Source organism: Rhamphochromis longiceps, linkage group LG17 (genome assembly GCF_057381845.1).
Source record: "Rhamphochromis longiceps isolate RC_006_pf linkage group LG17, R_longiceps_female_GT1.1, whole genome shotgun sequence".
NCBI classification, from domain to species: domain Eukaryota; kingdom Metazoa; phylum Chordata; class Actinopteri; order Cichliformes; family Cichlidae; genus Rhamphochromis; species Rhamphochromis longiceps.
The window spans coordinates 35,470,890-35,485,579 of NC_140573.1; the positions used below are offsets into that span (position 1 = coordinate 35,470,890).

General features: G+C 41.7%; 1 protein-coding gene across 9 annotated transcripts in view; it reads right to left on the reverse strand.

The window, feature by feature from the left end:
* Nucleotides 1-14,690, reverse strand: part of foxp2 (forkhead box P2) — a 103,224-nt gene that overhangs the window by 7,851 nt on the left and 80,683 nt on the right. For 8 of the 9 annotated variants that reach the window (XM_085387849.1, XM_085387852.1, XM_085387847.1 and 5 more), the window contains 8 exons: nucleotides 11,798-11,885; nucleotides 10,139-10,222; nucleotides 5,729-5,939; nucleotides 4,767-4,870; nucleotides 4,509-4,610; nucleotides 2,008-2,129; nucleotides 1,769-1,838; nucleotides 617-924 (listed from right to left, as the gene is read on the reverse strand). In XM_085387849.1, coding sequence (XP_085243975.1) covers nucleotides 617-924; nucleotides 1,769-1,838; nucleotides 2,008-2,129; nucleotides 4,509-4,610; nucleotides 4,767-4,870; nucleotides 5,729-5,939; nucleotides 10,139-10,222; nucleotides 11,798-11,885 — 1,089 coding nt within the window. The remainder of the gene's footprint in view (nucleotides 1-616; nucleotides 925-1,768; nucleotides 1,839-2,007; nucleotides 2,130-4,508; nucleotides 4,611-4,766; nucleotides 4,871-5,728; nucleotides 5,940-10,138; nucleotides 10,223-11,797; nucleotides 11,886-14,690) is intronic. The other variant, XM_085387853.1, reaches the window with a different exon arrangement.

Sequence of the window (14,690 nt, forward strand, 5' to 3'; positions counted from 1 at the left end):
AGCACAAAGACAATCAAATTACAGCAGAAGATAAAGGATGAGAAAAAGTCTGCTTATGATATCGTACGTACTGGAAATTGAACCCTGCCCTTGGGTCAGAGAAAACTGAAATAAATACTGATACAGAGGGTTAAATGTCAGGCAATTAAACTAACAAAGGAATCCAACATAGGCGTACAAAGGGGAGGGGTCAATGTGTGCTTGCATACTTAGATAAGCACTCTTAAAAATGTGTGAGGTGTAAATTAGTGCATACCCACCACATTTAACATTATGAAGCATGAAATAGGAACTCTGATCCATCGTGTGCATGCTGCAACATCATAGGTATGCTGTAATGGTTGTCATTTAAATCCACACAGCAGCTGTTATGGGCTGAGTAAAGGGCAGTATAAGCACCGGCAGCTTTTAATGAGATCGACTGGGGGTGAATTGTGGTTTGTGTTTCAAAAAGCTTTTAGGTTTTCTAAAAATAATCTTTGACAATGTCTTAAGATCAGTGTTTAATCTGAGAAAAGTGCAGATGATGTGCACAAATTTGAGTTCTTAGAGGTCTAAGTAGCCCCAAGAGTTAAATTACTTGCAGGTATATTTTCTTCTATGTGCAGGAGCTTACATGTGTACTGGAGGGGAGTATCTGGGGCTGCTGTGTCCGTTGGTGTCCAGGTGGTCGACTGAACCGTTGAGGTCCTCGTGGGCTGACTGCAGCAGCATGGGGGGGCTGCCGCTCAGCGTAACTGGGGGACTAACACCCAGCAACCCCGGTGGGCTCCCTCCCAACTGGCCAGGCGGACTTCCTGCGGTCAGTCCGGACGGGTCTCCGCCGAGGAGGCCGTGGCAGGTGCCTCCCATCGGGCCTGTGGCACCACTGCCCATGAGCCCCGGGGTTCCCAGCAAAGGCAAGGAGGTCTCTGCTAGGGCAGCCTGTGGGAGGAAGAGACAAGTAGGGAATATTAGGAATTAGAACTTGAATAGACAGAGACAGGTCCAGGAACACTGAATAACTGGGTGCATAAGAGGGAGTAATCATTTACTGTCACACACTTGTTTTGGTGGTTTAGAGGCAGTATGAAGAGTGAATATTATGATTTAACACAGTAATTATTTAAAGACCGTGGCTCAGTGTTGTTCAGCTGGAAACTATTTTTCCCCATGTGACACTTTCCTGACAACTACTTCCCCTCACCTGCCATTCCTGTGCCCTTGTGTGGTGTGGCTATTAAAAAAAAAAAGTCCCCCCAAAACTTTACCTCCAAATAATAAAAACTCTTGACACTTTCGCCTGCTGAGCATTAAAGTTATATACGGTGATTAAATTTTTAAAGTTTTTGCCATGAGCACCTCGCCAGCGTACACTATGAAGGCAAATCATTTATGACAGGTTAGATAAATATTAATGCACATGCCCTTGCATTTGCACATGCCGCTATCAATCTAGGGTGGCTGCCACTGCTGAAAGAAGGGAAAAAGAAGGGAATCAAGGAGCGAGAGTTGCTCCTTGATTCAACCACAGGGTGGCCTTCTCTGTCTGATGGCAGACTGGAAGAGAGCAGAGTGAGTGGAGAGGTGCAGAAATTCACAAGCAAGGAACAAGGTGGTAATTCAAGCTAGAAAAAGAAAAAAAAAACTTGCTCCCTCATATGCAAAGTGGAAGTATGAATACGGAGTTCTATTGTGCACATTAACTGTAATCATTCAGTCACTCAGGCAGTGGTCCTGTCTGTCAATCAAGTAACACCGGCAGCCAGCTCAAGGTTTTGGTCTGTACCTGTAAGCTGGCATTTAGTGCAGTTCCATAGCCAAGACTGGAGGGCAGATTCTTGACAAGTGATGGGCTTCTGCATACAAAAAAGTAAGCAAAACAAACAACAACAAATGAGTCAATCAGTTCATAACATAATGTGTAATGTAATGCTAATAAGAGAGTGCAGAGTGTATTTAACAACGTTTCCACTGATCCTTTTAATCTTTTACTGATCTGGATCTATGAGTCAGCAGAGCACCTACCCCGTGATCTTCTGCGACCTGCGTTTCTGGTACTCCACCTCATCTACTGTCCACACTGCCCCCTTCACATTCTCCACGCGCACAAAGCACTTGTGCAGGCTGAGGTTGTGGCGGACAGCATTCTGGAGGCAGAGAGAAATAACGCACAGGTCAGAGGGATGAGGTAAAAAAAAAAAGCGAGTCATGTTCATTCATTATCCATCAAGAAAAAAAATGAAGACGAGGAAGGCTTCAAAATTGATTTTTTTCCCCTGCATTTTGAAGAAATTCTTAACATTCACGCACCATTGATTTAATTAGTAAAAAATTGAGTGAGAGCGAATGCTCTTACAAGTCCTGCACACAGTACATATCAATCAGAGTAAGTAGGCTAAAAGGAGGTAATCAGCATAGCGAATGGCTTATGGTGGTGACAGAAGTGGTAATGCCGGCCTTGATAATGTGATGTCAGTAACCCTTCCTGCTCCAGAAAAGCATTGTTCTTAATGGACACATCGCTTAAAAGATGACAGTATTGGAAGGGGGAGAAAAAAAAAGTCGTCAGGAGCCCCCTGTGTTTGTGTGTGTTAGAGACAGCGTGTTCCTGCAGAAGTCAGGGCATTAAGCTGAACTGACTTCTATATGTCTAAATACTCTGGTAAAATGACACGATCATCTTTTCGATATTATTATCAAAGCTGCTGTTAAATTAAAAGAAAACAATAAGGTGTTTTCATTAATTACTAAATAAGAAATAGCTAGAGAAAGAAGCACTCTTTTATTAATATGACAATACGTCCATAATTAAAACATGCATCAGACTCTACAAATAATAACCTTGGCTTTAATATCCCTGCCTCTCATATTTATCATCTCCCTTAGCTTGGTGTGTACTGCTCAAGAAAAAGGGATTCAGAAAAAAAAGAAAGAAAAAAACCTCATAAGCAGATCTCGCATCTGACCTGAAAATCCCAGGATTTGATTGATCTTAATGCCCATGGCTCTGAATATGATAATTTTAATATTAATGAGCAAATGAGCAGTTTTATTATGCATGCTATATAGTTAGAACTAATAAGCTTCTGGGTGAGAGAAAAGAGAGAGAAAGGAAAAGTGGGGTGTGGGGTGCAGATCCCTCTTTTGAGCTTATGAGACCAAGCTGAGATATTAAACTACCTTTCATTTCTCTCCTTTCTTCTTCCCCCTTTTTAAAAAAAAACAAATTCTCTTCATTAATCAAATGACAGGCCGATCGCTGATCATCCCCCTAATGCTTACAAAGGGAAGCGCAAGGCTGTAGATGTAAATAGATCGCACTGGCTTTTGTGCAGGGTGGGGCAGATTAGGATGTTTTTCTAAAAAAGGAGCAGGAAAGATTTGAAACCGTTCAGATGCTGGTGGCGGTGGTGATGTTGGTGGCAGCGGTGTTGTTTGGTGCCAGTGAGAACATATCGTAACATCACTACGCAGCAAAACACGGAGCGCGCTGTACAAACTGGAAAAGGGCACCCATCTTACTACGTGTCCTCTTGTATTGGTGATCACACACCCATGTGCTCATTTGCATCCCAAATCCAAATTAATTCACTTTGCTAAATCTAGTGCTGCGACGCGCCTCGCATGCTGATGAGCGGCTCGTTGAGTTTTCCCTCCAGTCCTCTGTGCAGCCACAAAGGCTAAAGGGAGCTAACAAATGACATACAGGGGCCAAGGATAAATAACAAAAAAAGAAAGCAATGAAGACAGTGGTGCTTAAATTGGGCTTTCTTTATCAGCAGACAGGCACACTTCTGCTTAAAACATGTGCTGCAGGAAAAATATCTTTCACCATCTTTGTGTTGGGGAGACAGGACAATAAAGTTGTAGGGACAGATATACAAATGGGCCCTTTTGTGTGGGTAAATAAAGAGTGCTCCCTCCATGACAGGCCAGTTCTCACTTTGCCCCCCTTGCTTTAGTTCCACACTCTTAACCCCTCTCACAGGCACAATGTATGTGCTCACGTGTACATTGAGTTCCTGTGTGCATGCATCTTTGGCCTCCACACAGTGGAGAACTGGTTAACAGGCAAACAGCCATCTTTCTTCCTAATTAACCAATGATATGCGAGAGAAGGTGGTTTTCGGGACTAGGAGGAGGGGTGTATCTCTTAACAAAAGGTGCTGATGATGGAGTGGCTGCTGTATAATTAGTGCGTCAGAGCCCTCTCCTCTCCACGCCAAGCCTCCGCTATTAATTGCACCGAATTAGAAAACGATATCTGAGGGGAGAATAATTCTTTCGCCTGTCATTTCTAAACAGAAAAGGCAGAACGGTGGAAAAATAAATAATAAGAAGAAAAGGGCTCCATTCAAGACAGAGGTTGGAAGGAAAGGGGAGAGGAGTGCTAATCGCTCTGTGCTGAGCAAATATATGCTTTCTTAAGGTTTTGTGTTTGACTTGAGCAGGAGGAAGGAGCAGGCTTTGCTGTGATGGGAGTGAAAGTGCACGGGAGGGTGAAGAGGGGTGTTCATGAAGGTTACCTTCCAAGTTGCAGCATTGCGTCTGAAGTAAGCGAACGTGCGCGTGAACCAGCTGTAGATTTCATTAAGTGTTAACTGCATGTCAGCAGAGTCCATGATAGCCTGAAATGACATGACATCAAATAACGGTTGACTAACGAGACCAGGTAACTGACACGCATACAACAACAGACAGAGAGGAGAGAGGCAGAGCTGCCACGATTCATGCAGCAATTAATTTTAATCTAATCAGGCAAAGTTAATTTATTTCCCACTCACCTGTCTTATGAGGGTTGCATAAGTAAATGGCGGTCTGACATCTGCGTTCTTATAAAACTCATAGTTTGGGGCAATCTCTGGAAAAATAAATACTGTGTCACCACCTGAAATAATTGGCACATTTTATTCCTTTAGGTATTGAATTTACTCAAGGTTACATCAAATTAAAATGGGGTGGGGTAAGGATTGGGGTGGAGACGGGGATGGAGGGGGGTTGACAGAGAAAGGGGGCACATCAAATCAACATTTTCCATGTCTAACAAAATGCATTTTTAATTAATCTCTCTCGTGAGAGATCTTAAACACTAATACATCCCATAAAATGAAATCCGTGTAGTTAGTTAGGCTCAAGTTGAATAATTTATGTTGCTCCACACTAAACACAGAGAGTAAATATAAACATCAAAAGACGTCCCGTTTAAAATGCAAAGCTTAACACATTGAATGTCTTAATGTAATAAATATTGTATTTTTTTTCCCACCATTATTTGAACTTAATTAACATTCATGTAATATTTATGCACAGAGGAAGTTCTTGTCTATTTACATATAGAGTGATTAAACACACGCTTGCTTTTATAAACCCACCACCAGACAGCTCACACTGGTAAGACCAACAAGCCTCTGCGGTTTGTGGGTATGCGTTTATGTCAGTTGTGTGTGTGTGTGTGTTCACTTTCATGTCTGTGTGTGTGCTAAACTGCTAGAATATGATTAGTTGAAATTACTATTAATAGTCCAGAGCTCCAGGTATTGAACATAATTTTTTCATTAGATAAAAACAGAAACGTATCCTAAACTAGATAAGTGGCATTCTAGTTTATGTCAAATAACTAATATATAAAATATATAAAAATGAGAATAAGCCACTTCATGTTAAATTCAATCAGGAATTGAATTTTTCAGTAACTGGAAGTATTTTGATATCTGTGTTAGGTGCTGCGCTGAGTAGTTGGTCCTACCTGACGACAAAGGCATGGAATATTTGTCCGAGTGGCGTCTGCGCATGGCTCCCATGCTGGGGACGTTTGCTCCTCCCAGCACCGATGGCACGTGGGGCATTGCAGCCATGGGTGTGATAGGTGCTGTGGGCGTGGTCGGTGTCTGAGGTAAGTTGGGGGGTGACGCCGAGGGCAGGTTCTTGGACATGGTGACGCTGGACACCAAGTTGAGCTGCGATGGGAGGAAGACAGAATGTGATTGGTGGAGAGCGTGAAAGAGATAGAAACAACTTGGGGGAGGGGGGGAAGGGGGAAGGAGGAGGAAGGCATTATTTTGTGGTTTCTCTGACAGAGCAGAGTGTCTGCTCTCCTCCTCTCTAACACAGCTGTGTTTCCACTAACAAGGCTCGTGGAGAGGAGCCAGCCCATCTCCACTAATTACAACCACCAAATTGTATCATAAGAATTCTAATTAGAGCATGCTGTTCAAGATTATCCAACGATCAGCCTCCGTGTTATCCTGGCCCCATCTCTCTTTATCTCTCTATTTATCACACCCTCCCTCTCTCATTTCCTTCCTCCCTTTCCATTTACCCCACTGCAGCCACCCATAATTCTTATGCACTGAGGAAATGAGCATATCAAAACTCTTTTTCTACACTGTTGGAGTGCTTTCGTGAACATGGGCTGTCTGACCCTAGTCCCTAACCACAACTTTTCTTACAACAGATTTGAGATATGTCACAAAAGGGGAAGGCTAAATTATTTATTTCCTGGATAGTTTTAGTTGACGGGGTGATCGGAAAGTAGGGAGAAGATGGGTTGAAGTTCTCAGCCTTTGTGTACAGGTTGCAAACTCTACTATCTGATCGACAGGCCCAAATATGTTTTAAAAATACATTTTGGTCAAACTGTATCCAGTGATTTTGTAATTGTATTCTACCAACTACTTCTCGCTTTTTGTGTTTAATGGGACTGTTTCATACTCAACTCTGATTTGTCAATACTAGACTAACCAAAATAATGTAACCAAAAAGGTTCTAGTGCAAAAAAAATCTCTCCTGTCACTTTCAGATTCTATATATTTAAATGAAGACACTATTAGCAAATCAAAGCAACTCCGTGGACAAAGTATGCCATGCACAGGGTCAAACTGCAACTAATTATGTTGCTTTTAACTAAAACTGTCTGCATTTGTAAATCTCAACACTGGGTGGTGCATATGTCATTAAACAACTGCTACAGTAACTAATTACATTATGTTTAGTTTGAACTGATCTGCAATTTGTTAGTGAGAAGAATTCAGGAATGGCGTCTGAAACAAAAACAGTAACAGTACTGTAACAAAGTAGTCGCTACACAATAAAACTTTCTTCATGGCCAGGCTTGAGATACTATCAGTGTGCCTTGAGTGTGACAGGTATATGACTCAGTGTGTGCCAGTGTAGATTCCTAATGAAGAATCATAAAGCAAGTATTTTTCCCCCTACAAAAAAGCCTAGCCTGAGTTTTAGTCTAATCTAAACTGCTCTGTAGGTGGACAGTCAATCACAGAAATTCAACCCAACAACACAACTGAAAGCTAATATTCCTCCAGGAAAGATTACAAATGTAATAGATTATTTGTCCTTAATTCAGTGTGACTTTCAGTGCATGAGGAAGTATAGGAAGTGGGAGTTTGAGTTCTTTCTTTGCGTGAGCATACAAAAGACACTTAAATGAATTTACACGGACAGTGACAGCCACTCCACACACATGTGCACTTGGCGTCTTTCTCTCCTTCCCTCCTTTGACATTAGAGGCGAGGAGAGCGCTGCTTACCTCTGGCTCTGCTGCCAGCTCTGCTTGCTAATCGTCCAGCTTTTCCACCACTTTTGCATTTCCTTCCCAAATCTCATGTGAGAGGCTCTAACCGACTGGAAAATTCCTAACTGACCTTTTAGTCTCTGCTCTAATTTAGTCGGAATGGTAATGACATCGTTACATATTCAAACCAAATTGCCTTAATTGTGAATCTACAAGTGGAATGCATCCATTGCGAGAGTTTGAATTAAAAGTGACTTGAAAGATGGAAGGGAATGAGGGCGCCGAAGGCACTGAGAGATGGAGGAGCGAGGCTGAGGAGAAGGTACCGGCGGTCATTTGTGGCATGTGTTGATAAATACGATAAAATGTCAAGTTTGAGACACTCCGGTGGATGTAGTGGTTTTCACATGATAATTATATCCCCACTTAGCTATAATGAGCTGCTGTAGTGATGGGCTGGGACAAGGGATGAGTACGGGGAATGAGAAAGAAACTTTAGAGGTTATGGAAATAATGTACATATTAACCTGTTTTAATAGATCGGATCAAGTGTGTACAGCTACTCCTAATATTATCTACTTTTTTTTAAAGCGTGTACCAGGTAATGTTTTAAACATCACTTTATCTGAACACAAACCATTAATTACACTCCAAGTGCTCCCTGTTGTGTCTTTCACTGTTAAGCACTGTTTTACTATTTTTTTTGACAGACTCACACTGCACAAACACACAACTGACGCCTTCAATAAAAATAGCAATTCATTTCCTTGCCAGCTATGCCGTCATCAAAGTATGCAATGTGCAAATTTGTGTGTGATTTGAAATGTTTCATGTTGTTTTCTCCGTGCATCCTGTTACATACGTGCTTACTAGACCCTGAATTGTGAAAAACTTGATGTATTTTTTTTTAAACAGGGTATCTGATAAACACTCACGTTCTGTATGACAGAAAAAGTGCACTAAACATGCAAACTAGATTCTAAATAAATGCCCTTGTATATGAATATTGGGATGTATTGTATATTTATAATGTTAAAACATAAACATTGCAGACTCCTTGCCTTCGAGCCTTAGTGGCGTAGAGTTCCATTTTTACAAAGTGGAAGTGATTACAGCCAAACAGAAGAAGTGAGCACTTTGTTACCTTTTGAATACACAAGGTTGGGAGAAAGAGAAATGCTAACTTTGACTCGCATCCATCTACGGCATGGCCAAAAGGTAGCATTTAATGAAGTAGAATAGGGTCATATTGGAGGCAGTGAACCAGTGTCTTGTATTCATCTGGTATTAGTTAGCCACGGGCTTCACTAATGAAAAAATAGGACTCACTCTCAGCCCTGATAGGCCAGCGTGGAGTGCTCATTTTTATCAAACTGTGGGGTCGATTTTCTGTCTTGCATCTGCAGTTCTACTGGGTGCAAACTCGAGCTGCCATTGGAAACCGGCCAATCACGCTCTCTTTTGTCCCATCTATTAGCTTTTGCAACAGAAACACGCCTGTGCATGTTATTCCCTGCAACAAATCTCCATATTACCTCCCCTTAAAAAAAATGGGGAATCCTCAAAATTGAGAACTTAACTGTTCGTTTAGGAATTCTGTCTGAATTGCCCCCACCATCAAATGCAATTAGCTGCTCTTTCATGTGTGCTTTATGTAATGCAATACTTCATTAGCATCATTCATTCATATTCAGGCATGGATTATAGGCTGCAAATTCTTTATTGGACGAGATGGAACCAAGCTGCTGGAGTTTTGAAGATTAAAAAAAAAAACTACAGAGAGGGAGAGGAAGAGAGACAGAGAGAGATTGAATAATAAAAAGGGAGTTTGATTCCTGATGGAATTATGGGATAATTATGCTATCTTGTGATTATCTACATTCTATGATGAGAGGTGATGAGGAAAATTATTCTATTGAAAATAGGCACTTACTAAGCAGCAGAAACCCGCTAACAATGTTTTGCTCTCAAATATTTCAAAACGTCTGAAATTGGAAGGAAATAATGTTTGCAAAAATGTATCATCTTAATATCAAATTCAAACACTGGTTAGGAGAGATGCATTTATTTTCATTCAATCTAAAAGTAAAAGGCGAGAGAAAGTAAATCCAGAATGGCATCATTTGCCTCCTTCGGTGACCCCGTTTACAATTTGGGATTTTCTTTTTTTTCTGTAACCAATTTCAGCTTCGCTGTGGGTATTTATGTCAACACCACATCATCTTCAGCACTCAGCTGTAATTTTCAGGTGTTTGTTGTTAAAATGACACGTCTTCTCCTCTCCCATTTCACTTTTGAGTGCCGCTGCAAGCCACTGAGCCAAACAGTCATCAGCAGCCAACAGGTTGTTTTGGCTATTATATCTATCACAAAGAAATGACCCTGCGTTTTAGCCAAGGACTCCACCGCTCCACCATCTAATACACTTCCAAACTCCATTGTCCTCTCGCGGCGCACAATAACCGATAAGAAGCAGATGTAACTCTGTATTACAAATCCCATTCCTCCCCCTCCCCTCCTTTCATCTTCTGTCACTCACTCGCACAACTGCTGCACGGTTAAACTGTTCATTTTCTGCGTTCATGGCCGAGCCTGTTTACAGTATCCAGAGCAATATGCACTCACTGGTTTGGGAGATGACTTGGGTTCTGAGGGCCGCATGTGCAAGTGGGTCATCATCGCCTGAAGACGCTCACGTTCTTTAGAAAGCTGTTAAGAGAAGAAGAGAGTACATTAGAGGAGGGAATACACAGAAGAATGAAAATAAACAAAGGTGAGACACGAGACTTGTCTGGTAGAGAGAAAAAGAACAGAAAAGAAAAAGAGGAGATGAATAAAAAGAAAGCACGAAAGGTAAAAGAAGTAGAAAACGAGGGGCTGGGGGAGAAGGTGCAGACAGGTCAGGCAAAACAAATAGCATTTCATCTTTTTGTCAATAGCAGAATTTAGGTCAGAGAGGCTCTGACAGTAACAAGCTGGCGAGGCCATAAATTAGGTGGTCCTGAGTGTCTGCTCAAAGTCCTGTGGACACTGTTAGGGGGATGGAGCGCAGCCAGCAGCTGCTGAGAGGTGAAGAGGTCTTCCAAACAGGGTGCCAGGCGGCCCCGCCTCCCCGGTCCAGTTAGTTGCTCCAGCCATTGCCTATCATCAATCTAATTCACAAGGAGTGACAGGGACTGGACCATGTGAAAGCCTGAACCCTCTCACGCCCTTAATACATACACACACGGATCAAACACGGAGAGAAACAGACAAGCAAGTAGGTGTGCACGCATACACAGACTCTGGGCCTCATTACTAGTGACGGCTCTCAAGAAAAAAAAAAGAGAAGGAGAGATGGTGGGAGTCAGGAATGAAAGAGAAGACAAAGAAGACAAGAGACAGGACAGGCAACACAAGTGTATCACTGTAATTGGTCACACTGTAAAGAGCAAGCTTCAGTAGCTTGGACAGAAAATGAATACATATTTGATAAACAGCTTGGATCTTTTTTTTTTCTATTTTGCACAATTTATTTACTTAAAAAAAAACAATTTATCAAACCAGAAAGGATGGAGAGATGCTTGTGTTTAAGCAGGCCCAGACTGGCTGGGGGGGTTAGAATTTACACTGTATACCCTCAATTATTATTATTTTTTAGCACAAAGGAGCTGATTAATAAAACTACCTTCATTCGCTGGGGAGAACTGCTCAAGTTGTAACGAACCACCATAAAGAAACCACCTAGCAGACTGACTGTTTCAGCTGGCACTGAGTTTGTACCCAGTTTGAAATATTTGTTTCTAAAGGAAAAGCAGCGCTTGTTGGCAGTGCTGAGTAATAATGTCGCTCAATCAGCGCTCTCGTTATCTAGCCAGCATGACTTCTTAATAAGGTCACGCTCCACCTACTGAAAATAGTTCCCTCCTTTTGAGCTTTCTTCAGGTGCAAAGTGCAGTTAATTAACACAGCAGACTAGGAGAGATGCGTTTGCTATTAATTGGAAAGAAAAAGAAAGGAAGAGAAAATAAAGCATACGCTTAATTCAATTAAAACAGCCATAATGACTTTGGTTGTAAGGCCCGAGGATTCCTTTGTTTAGTGGCTTTGTTGAATTCAGCAGGTCCTGCTTGTCTGGAAGTATTAAGCAGACCACAATATGGCCTTCCTCTCACACACGCAACTTTCAGAACATAAAGTTTTGAACGGCTGATTCACGAGTTAAGTTCAGTATTGTAAAATAAAACAATATGTGAGACTTCTTCCCCCCGTTTTTTATCCTTTATTATCAGAAAGGAAACGTACCTGTATTTCTAGCTGCTGTACGACCTGCATCTGGACTCTACACTGAGCCGTGCTCCGATCGTCGAGGGCGTGCTCGCTGTTTAGGTGCCTGGCGGTGGAGGAGAAGAGATGACAAGCCAACTTTAAAATCCATACAATATTTCAAGCCCGAAGAAGGCAGCAAGCGAAATTCATTTTCACCATGATCAAAATTTCAGAGGATGATAATTACAGTATCAACTTCAGCACTGTTTTATTTAGATGATAATATTTCTATACTGGGATAATTATCTATAGGATCCCGTACAGGCCCATTGTTCCACTCTGAAATGAGGTAATTAGAAGTAACATGACGGTGTGTGGTGCCATGTTTAACATGACAATAGGCCTGCGCCAGTTTAGATGGCTAACTTCAGTGCCACCCCGAGCGCCGCTTTCTACAGAGAATAAAAGATGCTGGGCCAGCAGAATAGCTTTGTCTCCTTCGTTTACCGAAAACAATACTCACGATTTAACACCAGCAACATTTGACACACAAAAGTGGCTCTTTGCTTGAAGGTGCATTATCTAGCAGCAGACATATTAAATGTATCTGGTGTGTTCGCCTCATTAAAAGAAAAAAAGGCAGCCAGACAGCCATAACAGTCAATGAGGGTTTTTGCCTTGATTGGATTTCGTCTGTAGGACACAAAAGCTCCACCATTAGGATAGACCTTTATTCTTGGTAAAGCGCACATATGCAGACACACACACACACACACACACACACACACACACACACACACACACACACACACACACACACACACACACACACACACGCACACATACACACATATACACACACACACTCAGAGGAACACCAATATGGGGCAAAACGGGGGTTTCTAAAGTGTTGTGATGCTGGGTAATGAGCCTCTATCTAAATGATCATTGGTGACAAACTCACAAAGCAAGCTTTGAGGAGACATGCTTATGAAATGCCAGAGCTGCCACTTTATCTCCAGTAATTATAGGTTAGCTTGCAGACCCTTCAATGATCATTTACAGCTCTGCCTCCAGTGCATTAGAGGGAGTACAAAATCTCTCTCGCTGGCTTTCACTTTATCTAAGAACACACACGCTTGCTTACATTATCATGAGCTTGCACAAACACTGATTGGCACATATAAAAAAAAATAGATACACAAATACACAGAAATAAGCCCCCTCCCCCCACAAACCCCGTATTCCTTTATTTTCTCCCAAAAGCCTCACTTCTTGTTTATCTGCAACGTGCAAAACAAGCCAACTCACTGAGCTGGTTCCTCCCGACCTGCCAATCAAAACCTGAATAGAACATTTGTAATCACAATAGCTCTGTACCTTTCAATTAGCCTGTGCACATTTAAAACCATTCCATTCTGTCCCTGCTTATACTTTTATAACCATTTCAGGTCTAATGCTCAGAAATTTTCCATTATAAATCAAAAATGAGGCAACATTAAAAAAAAGTGGGGGGGCGCGGAGAGGGACGGATGAGGGATAGCAGCAGAAAGGGAAGGGACGAACTGGTGGATTTCCTCAGCCCTGTGCCTAATTGCTGTTTCAGAATGCGCATGCAAAAAGGGGGCATTTCATTAATCATTTAATCACGTCCCTTGCAGGATGAGGGAACTAATGTTGCAAATACCCTTTTCATTTCACTGCCCATAATGCTATCTTATGCACTTGATGTATGGCATGTGTCATGAATTACAGCTGCTTCAAAAGCACAGAGCAGGCTGCTCGCTGTCCCTGAAGATACCGCTTTACAAAAAAAAAAAAAAAAGACAGAGAGAAAGAGAAAGGGGGAAATCTTTATTAAGCTTGCCTCTCATTAACAAGAAGCTTGTTTATCTAATATTTTGCATGTGTTTGTGCTTGGAGGCCTTGTGGAAGTCCTCCAGACAGTTGCAGCTTGCTGCATATGCTCATCCTACTGCTGGCCAGTTAGCAAGACAATTACAGGAAGATTACTACATGCATTTATGAAATATTCAAATGGCTGTATGTCCTACTGTGCATTAATAATGCCACACAAAGACAGAAAGGAAGGGCGGGGGCAGACGCAGATGGGCAGACAGGAAGAAATAATGAAAGAACGCTGTATTTACTGAAATGTGGAAAAATAGATGACTGTGTTTCTGTCCTCTCTGAACTATGAACTTCTCTTGTCTTCTTTGATTAAACAGAAATCTCTTTATTAATCTTATGTCTCATTTTATTTCATTATTCCTGAGTTGTTAACTGACTTTGGGTTCCTCACTTGTAACCAAATTGAAGCATTCTGATGGAATTGTACATTTTGAGGGCAAATAAGAGAATTGATCTAAAATGTAGCATTCAGATAAAACTACTCACACTTTGAGATAAAGAATACGAGCCTTACTGTCCATGAGCCATTCTAGAGAAACACGGATTTCTGAGGATTACCCGTGTGATGAAAGGAATGTAAGAGCAGCGTAGAGAACAGTGTTGCAGAGTGAAATATGTAGCCAAGGTAGCGGAATCAAAGCAAATAAAGAGATAAAGGGACTGATGAACACAGACTGTGGGAGGAGTGATGCACAGCTGTTTTTAACTCTCACATAAAGACTCGTTTTTATTGGAGTCTGCAGTTTCTCTTTTCTCTAAAAGAGAGGGGAACAAAACATCTCAAAGGTTTTTCCCAGTAGCTGGGTACATGAATATGTATAAGCCATCAGTGTCCACTAAGGGCCTGATAATAAATCTGCTCAAGTCCAGAATATATGGATGATACACTTTTGCTAATTGACTGTGTGTATTATCAGGGGCTCAGCACAGAAAGTTGGCCTCCATAACTGTACACAAATTGAGAAAACCTGATATCCACCGCATGCAGATTTACACACACATTCTCTCACACTGTCTC